This window comes from Ochotona princeps, chromosome 14 (assembly GCF_030435755.1).
Source record: "Ochotona princeps isolate mOchPri1 chromosome 14, mOchPri1.hap1, whole genome shotgun sequence".
Classification (NCBI taxonomy): Eukaryota; Metazoa; Chordata; class Mammalia; order Lagomorpha; family Ochotonidae; genus Ochotona; species Ochotona princeps.
Genome location: NC_080845.1, coordinates 20,139,601 through 20,153,769, shown reverse-complemented (window position 1 = coordinate 20,153,769; position 14,169 = coordinate 20,139,601). Strand labels below are relative to the sequence as shown.

Genomic DNA, 14,169 nt, shown 5'->3' with positions numbered 1-14,169 from the left:
TTTATTTTTATTGGAAAGCCAGATACACAGAGAGGAGGAGAGACAGAGAGGAAGACCTTCTGTCTGATGATTCACTCCCAGGAACCAGGAGCTCTTCCGGGTCTCCCGCATGGGTGCAGGGTCCCAAGGCTTTGAGCGATCCTTGACTGCTTTCCCAGGCCACAGGCAGGGAGCTGGATTGGAACCAGGGCCGCCGGAATTAGAACTGGCGCCCATGTGGGATCCGAGGGCACGTGCAAGGCAAGGAACTTAACCACTAGGCTATCGCGCTGGGCCCTTGGCTTTTGTTTTGGCGGCCTTCCCAGGAAGGGATAGGGCCCTTGAGACAGCTGGCCTCCTGGGTCAGGGCAGCCTTGACATGCAGATCTGGGAATGAGAAGTTGGGAGTCAGTGCAGTTGCTGCCCCTGGGGTTTGCTCCAGGTAGCTACCAAAGCCCGGTGCTCCCTCCTTGGAGGGCAAGTGGCTTCCGAGCACTGAACATGGAGAGGGCAGGAATTGGGCCAGCCTGTCTGTCCATCTGTTTGTGCATTTAACAGTTAACTGCAGGGACAGTCCTTCATGCTGAATGTGGAGAACCACCACAAAGCTGACCTGCTGAGGTGGAGCTGTGGGGCAATGATGTTGAAAAAGGGAGATTTCCTCCAGGCACAAACCAACCAACAAGCACGGCAGAGGCAGCGGTAAACATCACCCTTACAAAAATGCTCAGGATGCCAGAGATAACTGTAACCATGGCAGCACAGAGGCCCACGTACACCCACCCCCAGCACCCTCGAAGAGGATTCATGAGCCAAAGGCAGAGGTGCCATCGAGAACCAGGGATGTGATGTCTGTGAATACCTGAGGCAACCACTTCAAACACCTCCCCTCACCTGTGCTGCTCGTGAAGAGATTCCACTTTCGCCAAAAAGTCCTTGTTTTGATCTGGTATGAACTGACTGTCGGCGAGATAGCCCGGATGATGCACGGAGGAATCGTAGTCTCCAAAACGAGCTAGGAAGACACAGTGAGGGGAGGACATCAGCAGCGTGGCCTTCCCAGTGCGGTCTGTGCAGATGAGCATCTGCAGACAAGCAGGAACGGGAACGTCCTTCCAGACATGCTGCCACCCCTACAAGTGGCAGCTACGCTTAGCTCTGGTCCATGTCTACTATCTAAACCCTTGCTATGTCGGGCTAACTCCTGTCACATGTGTTCTGGCCCAACTCTCACTTCCCCAGGATGTACGGTCTTAGAACCTGGGGCCTCTTCTAGTCCCGGGTCCCCTCTGTGCTTGTGACCAGCATTGTCACTCATCCCTGGATTAAAGAAGATGGATGGGGGGGGGGGTGGGAAGGGGAAATGCCTTGTGCGGGAGTTTTGTCCTACCCCTGAGGTACTACGAGATGGCACCGGCCTGCTCTACGAAATGGGTGTGCGCAGAAGGGAGGTTGTGCAAATCGGACCTACTCTCTGTCCACCTGCCCCCTGGACTTTGGGGTGTTACAAAAGGGGGCAACAGGTCACCAGGGTGAGGCGTAGGTAAAATGGGGCTGAAGGGCAAGGCCAATGGCGGGATTCCCAGGGAAAGGACACATCGCGGGACAGAGGTCGGGGCTGTCCCTGGGGAACTGCAGCTGCAGAAGGATGAGGAGGGCACCAAGGTCTCATGGAGGGACCTCTGATTGCCCCGACACACATGGTTTCTCTCCAAAATCTGACAGGAACCACAGATGCGTATGTTGTCACAGCTATCCTGGGGGGCTATGCAGGGCCACATGGCTGCCCAGGGACTCACACCACTGGCGTGTCCGGTCCGTGGAGGACTGGCAAAAGGATCCTGGGCAAGCAGTTGAGGATCAGGCTTGTGGGAACTGTGGATCCACATACTCCTTCCCCAAAACTCAGTTTTTCCCTTTGTATAAAAATAGGAGTGAGAGGTGACTGTTAGCACTGATGGGGAACTAATCTTCATTCCATTTTCTTGATAAAACAAAACTTTCATTTTAATCTTTTTTTCTTAAACATTAACCTTGAGTGGCTGGCAATGCTGTTGTTTGCAATGTCAGCATTCTCTGAGAGTACGGGTTTAAATTTCAGCCGCTCCACTTCCAATCCAGCCTCCTGCTAATGCACCTAGGAAAGCAATGGAGGATGCCCCTTAGTAAATGACCACCTACCATACAAGGAAGACAGGGAAGGTGTTCTAGGCTTCTGGCTTTGACCTGGCTCACCCCTCGCCCCTGCAGCCATTTGGGAAGTGAACCAGAAGATGGAAGACCCCTATATCTCCCTCCTCCCCTCCCTTTTTCTTTTACTCTGCTTTCAAATAAGTGAGTAAATCTTTTAAAAAATGTGTTAACCTTGATCTTTCCAAAGGTCCTCACAAACTTCATCCTGCAGTTGGCTCAGATGCCAGAGGGCGTCCAAGGGCTCTCAGCATCGTGCCAATTCAACCCAAAGGATTTCTAAACCAAAGCACTTCTTCTTGGACATGAGGGTGGTGTGTACATCAGAGCAGTGTATAGGGAAGTGGTGGGCAGCTTTTGGGCCAACCCCAGGAAGACACGGGGTGAGCCTGGTGGCCGCTGACTCTCACCACCAAGTCCTAAGGGCAGAGGTGCAGGTCATGTCTTCTTACACTTGCTCAGCTTTGCTCACCGCTGAGAGCCGTCACACCACTAGGGCTGCTCTCTGAGACTTACACCATCACCCAAGGGCCGGGAGCAGGCCGGAGTCACCTTAAGGACTCACCACTAAGCACAGAACCCAGCTGGGGACTCGGGGATTTGGCTGCTTGGAATTGGACTCAACAGTTGACAGCCAGAAAATTCAAAACGGTATCAGCTGTGCCTGGCCATCTAAGTCTACATGAGTCCCAGGGTGAGCAGAAACACAAGTGTTCTGTTAGGGACACATATGCGGAACCAGAATACTAGAAAAAACACCTACTGTGTACTTAAAAACTCAGCTCTCTGCAAAACTGGCTTCCATACACCACGCTTGCTTGCTGGCTGGCTTGGGTTCCTGGCTACCAGGCATAATTCACGGTGCTACTGTTTCTCCAAATGGTGGCTGGCAGCTGGGTTGCAAGTGGTCAACCTTCCCCTCATCCACAGATTGGCACTCAGCTCTAAAGTTTCCCATGACAGCCCAGGGCCCAAACAACCTTTTCCAACCTTGAGAAGATAAGAAGAATTCCTGACAGTTTCCCCTTCATCACACTGAGCCAAGGCTAGCTTATTTGACTGTGGCCTGTTGGGGCTGCTGCCCACTGCCACTTGTGGTACGGGACAGCCCGCCGGCTGCTGAACAAAGACTCCTGAGCTTCTAAGAGTCTTCTCTGGCTCATTTTGGGGATTGAATCTACCAGCTTGCAACTAATAGAAGCTCCTGACCAGGTCAGCTTGTGGGGGAAGTGATGTATGCATGCAGACCTGGTCGAGGCTGGCCCACAGGATGTTACAGCTAAATGCGGCCACGCTGTGGATGCATGTGTCATGGCTGGAGGACGGGAGCACAAGCCTGGGCCTGATGTGTGTGGCGCCAAGTCTATAGAGGTTTGCTTGCAGATTCCCCCCAGGAGCCCTGACAAAGGAGACCCAATGGCGAGAGCCCAGGAAAGCCTTGGAATCACCTCATTCAAAATCCTGACTTTAGGAGAAGCCAGGGTGAGCTCGGTGGACCCAAGCTCCCACCGGTGCTCTGTCAGTGTACCAGCCCACTCGTCCAGCCTGACTGTGAGGGTCTGCATGTTTCTGCTGACCACTCGCTGACGACAGCGGCCAACTCCCTGAAGGCCCACCAAATGCTGCAAGTGACCCTTCTGGGTTTCCAGGCAGCTCATGGCTTCATGAGCTCACGGAGCTCCTGCTGTCTCCTGATCACCTAACAGCTCCAGTCCTGAAGTCATTCAGCAAACATAAACAGCAAGATTTTTGGTCATACAAGTCGCTGACAAGTATTTTGAACCTAACAGAGGACCCACGAAGTGTGGCATGCCCTGGAAATAGAGCAGCGATTCTGGGCAAAGCAGCTCTGAGCTAACCGTTAGGGGGAGACAGCTCAACAGTCATACACAGCCCTGCTGAGCTCAGTGATGTCACCCACTTCAAGCTCCCATAAAACAGATAAAGAAACTGAGACTCCGAGCAGGCACCCGTCACTGAAGTGCAGTCGGAACTCTGATCACCAGCCCCACTCCTTGTCCATAAAACGGATAAGGAAACTGAGACTCCAAGAAGACACTGTCACTGAAGTTCAGTCGGAGCTCTGATCACCAGCCCCACTCTTATCTACTTCCTGTTCTGCATGCCTCACCCTTCCCCCTCCCTCCCAAGAACACACTTTTCTATTTGTAGGGAAGCAGCACACATGAAAACTAATGACTACAGAAGGCCAGGAAGCCAGTGCTTGTGCAGGGGACGCCTTGTCTTTGAAAGCACATGCTGTTCTCGCCTTCTTTTGGCTGATAACATTTAATGCCTTGCAGCGAAGACAGAGCATATCCCAGGCTCCCAAAACGTGGTGCCAGGAATTATGTTACTCTGCTGGCTGAGTCTTCTCCCTGCCACGCTTCCAGCTTCACCTTGATCTCAGAGGCCCTTCGCAGGGGTCATTCCCGGGATTCCCTTCCAGGTCCCGTCCCCTCCCCCAGACTGGGTGGAGGGCATCCTCCTGAGGCAGCAGCACTGGGTCCAGGCTGCCTCCTGACCAGGGAGCAGGTTGTTCCCTCTGTGTCCCTGCACGAGGTGCAGGGGACATCACAGAATGAATGCAGCTTTGCCAAACTTTCCATCTCTGAGCCTCAGAATCCCTCAAGGGGCCAACAACAATTTTCCACCATGATGTCTACGTAGTACCTCATCCATTGACTGCTTTTTACCTAGCAGGAAAATGTGCCTTGGGCCTGTGGCACAGCGTGTTACACAGCCAACTAGCAATGCCCGCATCCTACAGGAGTGCTGGTTTGAGTCCCAGCTGTTCCACTTCCAATCTAGTTCCCTGCTAAGGTGCCTGAGGAGGGGAATACAGAGTCCACCGTTGAAACTGCTCACCTGGCTCTATCAGCGTGACAGTAACATCAACACTGCCCCTGAAGCCGGCTGGTATGGCCCACGTGCTAATCACTGTGTCGGCTGCCGTTCTCAGCGCCTCACACAGGCAAACCTGACTTCTGCAGCTCGGAATCGGATTTTCATACAACGTGGTTTTTAATTCTACTCTGGACAGAGCCTGGAATTCACGATAGGCAATTCTGCTGACAGTTTCTCCTGCGCAGATAAGGCAAATGCAGGAAGGGTTAACACCAGTGGGTGCAGGTACAAGTCCAAGAGCTTTGCGCTGAGGAATCCACTTCCTCTTCAGACAATACTCCAACTCTGTAAAGTAGATGCTGTCATGGCCCCACCTGACAGGCAAAGGAGAGGAGCCCTGGAGAGGCTCAGGGCCACACAGGTGTAAGTGGGAAAGCCAAGACAAGGGCTGCAGGCTGAGTCCTTGCAGACTCTGTGAAAGAATTTTCAGGAGTCGCTATCACACCGAACTGATGGCCCATGCTGCCAGCCATTCCACTCGTAAAACATCAACTGTGTTTTACAAATGAGATAACCAAAATACACAGACACAATCCTGCACAGTGGCAAATGGAGAGTTCCAGATGGAAACACGCAAGAACTGCACCTGCTCTGTTTTGTGTTCTGGCCTCCCAAGCCTGAACGTCTAGCGAAACAGCCAGCATGCTTACTCTGAGACGTGGGAAACCTCTCCTTGGCTGCCCAGCCTGGTAAACAGATGCAGCCTGTGAGGTCTAGAGGCCAGCAAGAACCCATGTTGCTTGGTAGCTGTACCCCTTCTCGGTGGACAGCTACAGCTAGACCTACGCCAGGCATGCTGTGGGGAGAGGGGAATTATTGTTTTGTTTTGTTTTTTTAAAGTTTTGTTTTTCTTTCCCGTAAAAAAGGAAAGGAAGAGACGCTCCATCCACCGATTTACTTCCTAGATGGCCACAAGCAGCTGAGCTGTCCATCAGGCCGAAGGCCACAGTTTCTTTCGGGTCTCTCATGTGGGTGACAGGAGTCCAAGGGGCCATCTTCCCAGGCACACTAGCAGGCTCCTGGATCCAAAGTGGAGCAGCTGGAACTCAGATTGGGTACCCGTACAAGATGCCGATGTGGCAAGTGGCAGCTTTACCATAATGCTGGTCCCAAGATTGAGGGAAACTTTCAAATTTGCCCAGGTCCCTTGTGACGCAATCTCAGTGAATGTCCATTAGGGGAGAAGGACGTGCACATGAGGCAGAGGTGGACATGTGGCATCCAGTGGGCAGGCTTAGTCTGCGTCTGAGTCATGCAGTCACCCTGACCTCGCCTTTCCAGCTCCTGGGCAGAAGGGATGTGAGCTGGCCTGGCTACCTTGCTCCGCCTCTGCCCACCCTCCTCCCATGTCTTTTCCTTGCTGTTGGGGACATGGACAAACTTAGAGTCACCTCAGTACTATCTGTCAACCTCATCTTCCTAGGTTTTTTTCTTTTCTCCCTTTCTCTGACTTGATGCATGAGAGCTGTGCATATCTGGGATCAGTGTTGTTATACAATGGCTTAAGCTGCCATCTGCAGTGCTGGTATCCCATATGGATGCCAGTTGGGAGTCCCAGTGATCTTCACCCTATCCAGCTCCCCCAAAGGCACCTAAGAAGGCAGCATAATGTGGCCCAAGTGCTCGGGCCTTGGACAGCCCTGTGGGAGACCTGGAGGGTGCGTCTTCTCGCTTCAGCCCAGGCTGTTGCTGCCACTCAGGGAGTGGATCAGCAGAGGGAAGAGCCCATTCTGTTTCCAATTCTGTATGCTTCTCCTTGTATGCCTGTCACTCTGTCTTTCAAATAAATAAATCATTTTTTATACAAAAGAAGACAACTCAGAATGACATATGTAGCTCACCTTACATTTCTATCAGACAGCACAGCTTTGGGCCAAAGTATAATCCACTAGCTGTACCGAAACCAAAAATAGATTCCTAGAATCCCAGCACTGCTCTGAGTGGCAGCAAACAAGCAGCAGCAGCAGCGACTTCCAGTGCATTCCTTTACCCAGCTAGGTCTCAGTTTCCATGTTCATTAGAGGTGACTGCTCCAAATATTTGTCCCTCTGGGGTTCGTATGAGATCAAAGTCAAATACCTGGGCAGAGACTGTGGAAAAGGCAATGTGTAACAGCCGCCTGCTGTTTTATGGGCTCCCTCAGGGGAAAGCTTCACACAGAACAACCCTGTTACCCCATGGTCTCCTATCAAGCACCCCTAGGCTACAGCAGCCTATCAGTCAGGAAGAAAGTCAGCTGAACAGCCTAAGGCATGCTGCCCAACAGGATTCCTTGGGTACGGGTGGGGGAGAAACCAGGCCAGACAGCAGAAGCTGGTATGGTTCCAGGTATCCTGGTCAGGACAACGTGTCCACCTGTCACCTGCTTACCCCCGTGACTTACATTGTACTGCATAGGATGCTAGAACCACCGCTGAGTTCAGGGGGCAGGTTAACCTGTCAGGAGAAAAACATGTTGGCAAAAATGCAAGAACCAGCAACTGCCCACAATGCCCACAGACAACGGTAGGACGGGCCTTTCTTTTCTTCGGTTAATCATTAAACACCAACAAGAATCATAAAAAAAAGATGGCTTTACGATATGCCTCCAACTCAAAGGCTAAAGATCAGCACAACAACACAGAGGAACTGCAGAAAGAAATGCCTCCTCGTGGATGAGACAGTATGCATAACGACGACCACAAAGAAAGACATGATGCTAGTGGGTGCCTGGGCTGCTGAGGAAGGTCAAGCTTGTGTCTCCAGCAGGAAAAGCAAGATTCTCTCAGACCCAGGGACCCCAGTCAAGCATCCCCAGTGAAGACCTGGTACTTTCTGTTGGCTCTAACTACATCCTCTTGGAAGGGTCAAAGCAGAAAAGTATTTTGTATTTTTAAAACTTGCAAATTCTGAATTCATTCCTTATAAAGATTCCCACAGCAGTTTGCTCTCCTGAAGACCTTCTGGGTCCAAAGGTCCATGCAGCTGTCATCGACTGGATTTGCCTATGTGCCCTCATGCCTTGTTTCTGCTAGTGACTCCACTTCTATTCTGGCCAGATTCCAAATCCTCTGATTGCCCCTCAGGCTCCTTTGACCCTTGGCCTCTGCAGACTGTCCGGGAGCATCCTCCACAGAGCTGGGGCAGTCCCTGTGAGCTGGGAGAGTGGGTTGGGACAGGGCAGGGTGGGAGTGAGGGCTCTGATAAAGGGTAGCATCCCCATAGAGGCCCTGGGACACTCTAGAGTTCCACAGTATTCTGACAATCCAGCAGGAAGCAGTTCAAACACACCATCTCCATGGCAGCTCAGAAAGTTCCCAAGATGTGACTCATCCCCTTCTCTAAGCTGGCTGGTCCTCCCCCTGTGCGCTGGGCTGTCTGCTGGTCCCAAAGCCACACCTAAAGCAGCTCTGTCTACCCAAAGGCCCCCCGACCTTTCCTCAAGTGACCTTGCTCCTGCTAGCACCCAGGCCACACGTCCCACCTATGTGGAGAGCAGCACCCAGGGGGAGAGCAAGTGCTGTGATGAGCACCTGCCATTTGTTCCCTACCAGATGGACTTCCATTACATCTACACCACATCCTTCCTGGAGGAGGAACTGGGGGAAGGGCTGTGGGAAAGAACTTTGGGAAGAGGCTAAGGAAGTTCCGTTTAGATGGAAGATGCAATCCTCCAGAGAAGTCGGAAAGAAAAATGGTTTCCAAAGGCTGGTGCTGGAGCACAGCAAGTAAAGCTACTGCCTGTGGTGCCGGCATCCCACAGAGGTCTTGGTTTGAATCCCAGCTGTTACATTTCCAATTCAACTCCCTGCTAAAGCACCTGAGGAAGCAGCAGAGGACAGCCCAAGTCCTTGAGCCCCTGCACTCGCACGGGAGACAAGAAAGAAGCTCCAGGATCCTGGTTACAGACTGGTCCGGTTTGGGTCATTATGGCCTTTTGGGGAGTAAAACAGCAGATGGAAGATCTCTCTCTCTCTCTCTGTAACTCTGCCTTTTAAAAACATAAATAAATCTTCATTAAAATAATGCATACACCAGAACCCTGAGAGCCTACCTTCTGCTTACAACTGATGTGCCATGTTTCCCATGCTGATCCCTCCCGCTCTCTTTGGCTGTGCAGAAGGAAGCCAATGCCCTGAGCACTGGCTGCCAGCCAGAGTCCTCACAAGCCAGGGCCATCGTGGCACCCGGGAGGAAGACCATCCGCACCCTCAGGGAGCAGACAATCTATGCTGCCACAAATGGTCTTGAGGAATGTCTGGATCTTGGGACCCTGCTCAGAGAGCTGTGAGGGCCAGCAGTAGACATGACAAGAACCTGACAGGGACCTGGGTCAGGGTATGGCTATTAAAAGATTGCTATTGATCCACAGAAAAAAATGACATGTGATTTTCAGCTTGAGGGAGGCCAAAAAATTCAGGTGCAAGTGTGCTTGGTGCAGGGGTAAAGGGGACACTTGGGAGGCCTGCATTCCATACTCGAGTGCCTAGTTTAGAGCCTCGGCTTATCTGCTTCCAATCCAGTTTCCTGCTGATGTGCGCCCTGGGAGCTAGCAGGTGAAGGCTCAAGTACCTGAGCCTCTGTCACACATGTGGTAGAACTGCACTGCGACCTAGGCTCCTGGCTTTGGGCTGGCCCAGCCTTGGCTGCATTTTGAAACCAAGTGAACCAAAGGATGAATGATCTGTCTGTGATTTTCTGTCTTTCAAATAAAACAGACAGATTTAAACAAAGGCAGCCGATGTCCAGTACATACAGAGTACGACGGAGCAGGCCCTGGGTGCAGGGTCCTTGCAGCACAGTCCGGCGCTTGTCTCTTCTTGAGTATTAGCAAAATACACGTGGGAAAAAACAAAAAAACAGGAAAACAGAAGCAAGGGACAGAACAAGCTGCTGTGGCTTCAGAGGGTAGCCCGAGCTGGGGTGGGAGGCAGGGGCTTTCAACCCTTAGTTACCCTAAAATGTAAGAAAGGGCCAGCTCCCAGTCCGGGGTGGGGGGGTATTCATCACAGGCCCAAATCCCTGGGGGTTACGTTACAGGAAGGACTTGTTCCTTCCTTGTGGGGGAAGGTAAGCTAAGTCTAACTGACTGCTAAACAGGCAATAGGATCTGTGGGTCCCTCTCTCTCCTGTCTTCAATGCTGTGCCCCCTAATCTCTGGCCTGGCAATGTATGCGGGCTTCCTTGGGAGCTGTCCATTCCCCTCAGTCTAAACGGAACCCCCTTGGCCTCTGTGAGCCTTGCTCAGTGAACAGGGACATGACCTCCACAGACAAGGTTCTCACCACCTCCCCATGGCACAGTTCTCTCCTGCCTGCTGGATGCGATGTGCAGGCCCACATTGGACCTGAAAAGCCCTCTGTCTCCTCTATAAGCCCTCCACCAGGTGGGGGAGGGGGCACTTCCAGTTCTGGCCCAGATGGCACTGGGTAGGGTGTGGAACACCCAACTCCTCACTTCTTGACCAACCGAGCCTGGCTCATCCCAGCACCCTGTACTAGTAGGAGCACCTCAAATCTAAGATGACAGGTTCCACTGCTCACATGAGTCCAAAGTGCTCCCAAGTCACATCACAGGCCCCTGTCTCATTTTCTAACCCTCCTGGGTCCTATAGGATACTGGCAGTCTCTTAAGAACTTCTTTACGCAGAAGAGCATGGTGAGGAAAATGGGAATAAGATATGGCTCTTACCATGGTCCACCTGCCTGTTGCATCTTCCCTAAGTTACAGGTAGACTGAGGAAGAGGAGGCTCAGAGGGCACAGGGCTGGAGCTTCACCTCCCCTTGGGGAGCAGTTCTGAATGCATTCAACCACTGAGGGGTGCTGCCACACCGGAGCGCTCAATCACAGCCAGATGCTTATGCCTTGAGCAGCAAGTTTCCCAGAGTGGTGGGGGGAAAATGAATGACCATGGACCTCGATCAGGCCCGACTTGTCTTCTGAGGGGAAGTCCATCTAACACTCCTGGTTCTTGGCTCCCTTCCGAATGTCATGGGTCTCTACCAGAGGGATCCTGTGTCTTTTGCGATGAAATAGAAATAACACGAGAAGAGGCTGATCCTCAAGCCTGAGTTGAAAGCATATGCCCACAGCCGTCCGGGGGACAGGACGCTGTCACTAATAGCCATCTTTTGTTCTGGACTGAAATATTGTTGCCAGAGGAGCATGCTCATTAGATTAAGACCAGGAATCTGGCTAATTGGACAGGAAAAGGAAAAAGCAAAATTCTTATTACCTTCCTTCGCAGATATCCATCTTCAGTTGTAAAAAATACAGATGCCTATGAAACAAGTGTTTTCATTAATTCACACTCAAACTGAAACAAGCAAAGAACAAAAAACAAGCATGGGAAGATTGATGAGTCAAGGACAAGACCTCTATACATGAAAAATAAAACACATGAGGATACATTCTGATCTACGGTCTCAGGTGCTCTAAGTCACACTGTAACGCTGCCGGGTCACTAATAAGGACCTGAGCCGGGGCCCATGGTCCCAACTGCTGGGGCCGCTTCTGAGCCAGAATAGGCTGCCCTAGGGCTGCAGGAACGAACAGGGTACCCAGGGTGGCAGTGGTCAGCTGCTGCCATGGTCAGTGAGTACCCTGACCTGCAGCTGGGGTCTTCCTGGCCCATCACCAGGGCCCCCAGAAGCTCTGAACCCCCACCCCTCTCCCCTCCAGCACTTGCACATGCACACCTACACTCCCTCTGTGTGTGGGTACTCAGAGGAAGAGGGGCTGGCAGGAGCCCTCTGTGGCTGCGGTACAGACACTCAGCTGAGCTTCTGGCTGTATCCAGAGCATTGGTGAGCTTGGAGATGCCAGGACATCCGGGCTGTATCTCACACTCAATGAGCAGAACCAGCTTCAGAACCCAGAGCCTGTTTTTCAGGCCAGCTGTCCTGGGTAAGGTTGGTGTCAGGTGGGAAGTGGGGGCTGGGGGCAGAAGGCGGGCAACAACCCTGTACAGGTCAGCAAGTGCCCTGCCAAGCTTTCTATTTAGGGACAAAGCATCCATGTGACGTTTGGCCACTGGCTCCCCCTCTTTTTTGTAAAGTCCAGGTTCAAATAGGAGGAACATTCCAGAGTCTGGCCAATGTGACAAAAGGGAAGTCTCTTGAAACCTAATCTTGACAGGGCAGAGGCGCTGGGGGCAGCAGAGGGAGAATTCTGGCCACTTACACAGATCGGTCTCTAGTTCTTCCAGATCTACAAAGGTCAAGGGGCTGGCTCTGTGAGCCATGAATGCTTACGAGTAAAACCACAAGCCTGGATTTATCCAGGTCTCAGCTATGTGTGCACCCTGCTTGGTAACACTCCCCGTCGCTCCTGCCACCTGGCCGTAAGGCATGCACACACACACACACACACACACTCACACACTACTACCTCTGTTTTTCCCAGGTAAGGAAATCAAAGTTCAGACAAGACAGCTGGGGTCAGCTACGTGTCCTATTTTAACCAAGACACTCACACCTTATTTGCATGTACACATATATAAATCTACGCTACTGAGTTCATCTCCATTTAATGACTTTAAAAGCCTGGGATCAATGTCACAACTGGGAGCCGAGTGCTCCGGCTGTGATCATCCTGGGTTCCCCTCAGGGTGCAGTGCGGACAGAGGGTGTCGTGCACTCTTGCTGATTCATGCCTATTTGGAATGGGAATCTTGCTCTGTTCCACCCAGGAGAACATACTCAGTGTTTTCCAGTTTGTTTCTATGTTTATCCATGCTGACATTCAACTAGAATTAAGTGTTCCCTCCTCCTACAATGCTACTGAGAGAGAGAATGCAAGAGAGAAGCAGGGAGAGGGTTATGGATAATCCCAGGGTAAACTTGAGAGTTCACGGCCGGGCCCTGCTGAGCACTACAACTTTTCCGGGAATCTCAGTGTGCTGCTCAAGTTTCCAAGTCCACGCCATGACATCCAGAGCAGAGGCACTGGAGTAGTGGAACGCAACCCGAATGCAAGGGGCTTACCTAAGAAACTTGAAGGAGCTTTATTTTAATTTCACGGAGGTTGCCAGTATATGAAATTCTGTTGGGAAAGATCTACAGGTATCAGAACCAGCAGGTGCAGAGGCTCACGACAGAGATGCTGACTTCATGAACTGCCCAGAGGAGAAACCCAAGCCCACCACCAGGTTGGGAAATTAATTCACCACAGACAGTGTGGGGACCAACTCTAGCAAAAGCAACAATTATCTAGTTCAATCCCTAAAAAGCAAAAACACATTAAATACTGCTTCAAATATTCTTTTTTGGCCAAGTTTTCTCACTTCCTCAAAGAGAATTCCTTTCCGGAAAGGCTACAAAGCTTCAGCTTAAAAGGATACCATGAGCCAGGGACACAGGTAGAATGCTTCATTTGAATCAAAAAGAAAAGAAAGAAAAACGCATAGACATGATGGAAGCCTGGCCCAGTGGCATAAGAAAAAGATTCATTGCTCCATCCGGGTCCTGGCTGTAGGGGTCAGTCGGGGTATGGCACTGTCGTGGCTCTTGCTCCCCAACACTAATTGAGTGCCCCAAGGGCAGCAGACAACCTCCTTCTGCTCCACGTCACCAGGGCGAGAAGGTGACAGCACTGAGGGCCAACTCTGAACCCATCAGCTCAGGAGAAACAGAGCTGAGCCATTTTTATCTGGTACACAGGCAGGAGCAAATATAACTCTATTATTCATCTTAAGCCGAAATCTGCCACCTCCCTACCAACCCTTGCCACGGGCCATTGACTCTGGATGTACCACTAGCATTTCCCAACACCACCCTCTGTGGCTCCAAAGACAGCACTCCGAGTCGTCCTCAGATGCCCCTCGCACAGTAAGAAGGCTCAGTGGCCGTACTAACCCTCCCACAGCCAGTGGGCCGCCTTCTCTTAGTTTTGGAGCTGCAGTGCTATCGGGAGGGGATCGGACACAGCCAGTAAGGTAAGCAGTCCATGCTCATCTTGGAATCTTTCAATGTCAGGGGTAACTGACATTCTAAAGAAAATACAACAACAAAAATCTCCAGGGTGCTCTCCATTTACTAACAAACAAACAAACAAACAAACAGGAACTCACTGGGGACTGATGTCTTGGCATTGCATGTTGAACCTCTGATTTT

General features: G+C 51.5%; 1 protein-coding gene across 3 annotated transcripts in view; it reads right to left on the bottom strand.

Annotated features, from left to right (window-relative positions):
- Positions 1 to 14,169, bottom strand: part of PTPN3 (protein tyrosine phosphatase non-receptor type 3) — a 103,931-nt gene that overhangs the window by 47,033 nt on the left and 42,729 nt on the right. For all 3 annotated transcript variants that reach the window (XM_058672304.1, XM_058672302.1, XM_058672303.1), the window contains exons 6-8: positions 11,292 to 11,336; positions 7,460 to 7,512; positions 874 to 994 (exon numbers count right to left, since the gene is read on the bottom strand). In XM_058672304.1, coding sequence (XP_058528287.1) covers positions 874 to 994; positions 7,460 to 7,512; positions 11,292 to 11,336 — 219 coding nt within the window. The remainder of the gene's footprint in view (positions 1 to 873; positions 995 to 7,459; positions 7,513 to 11,291; positions 11,337 to 14,169) is intronic.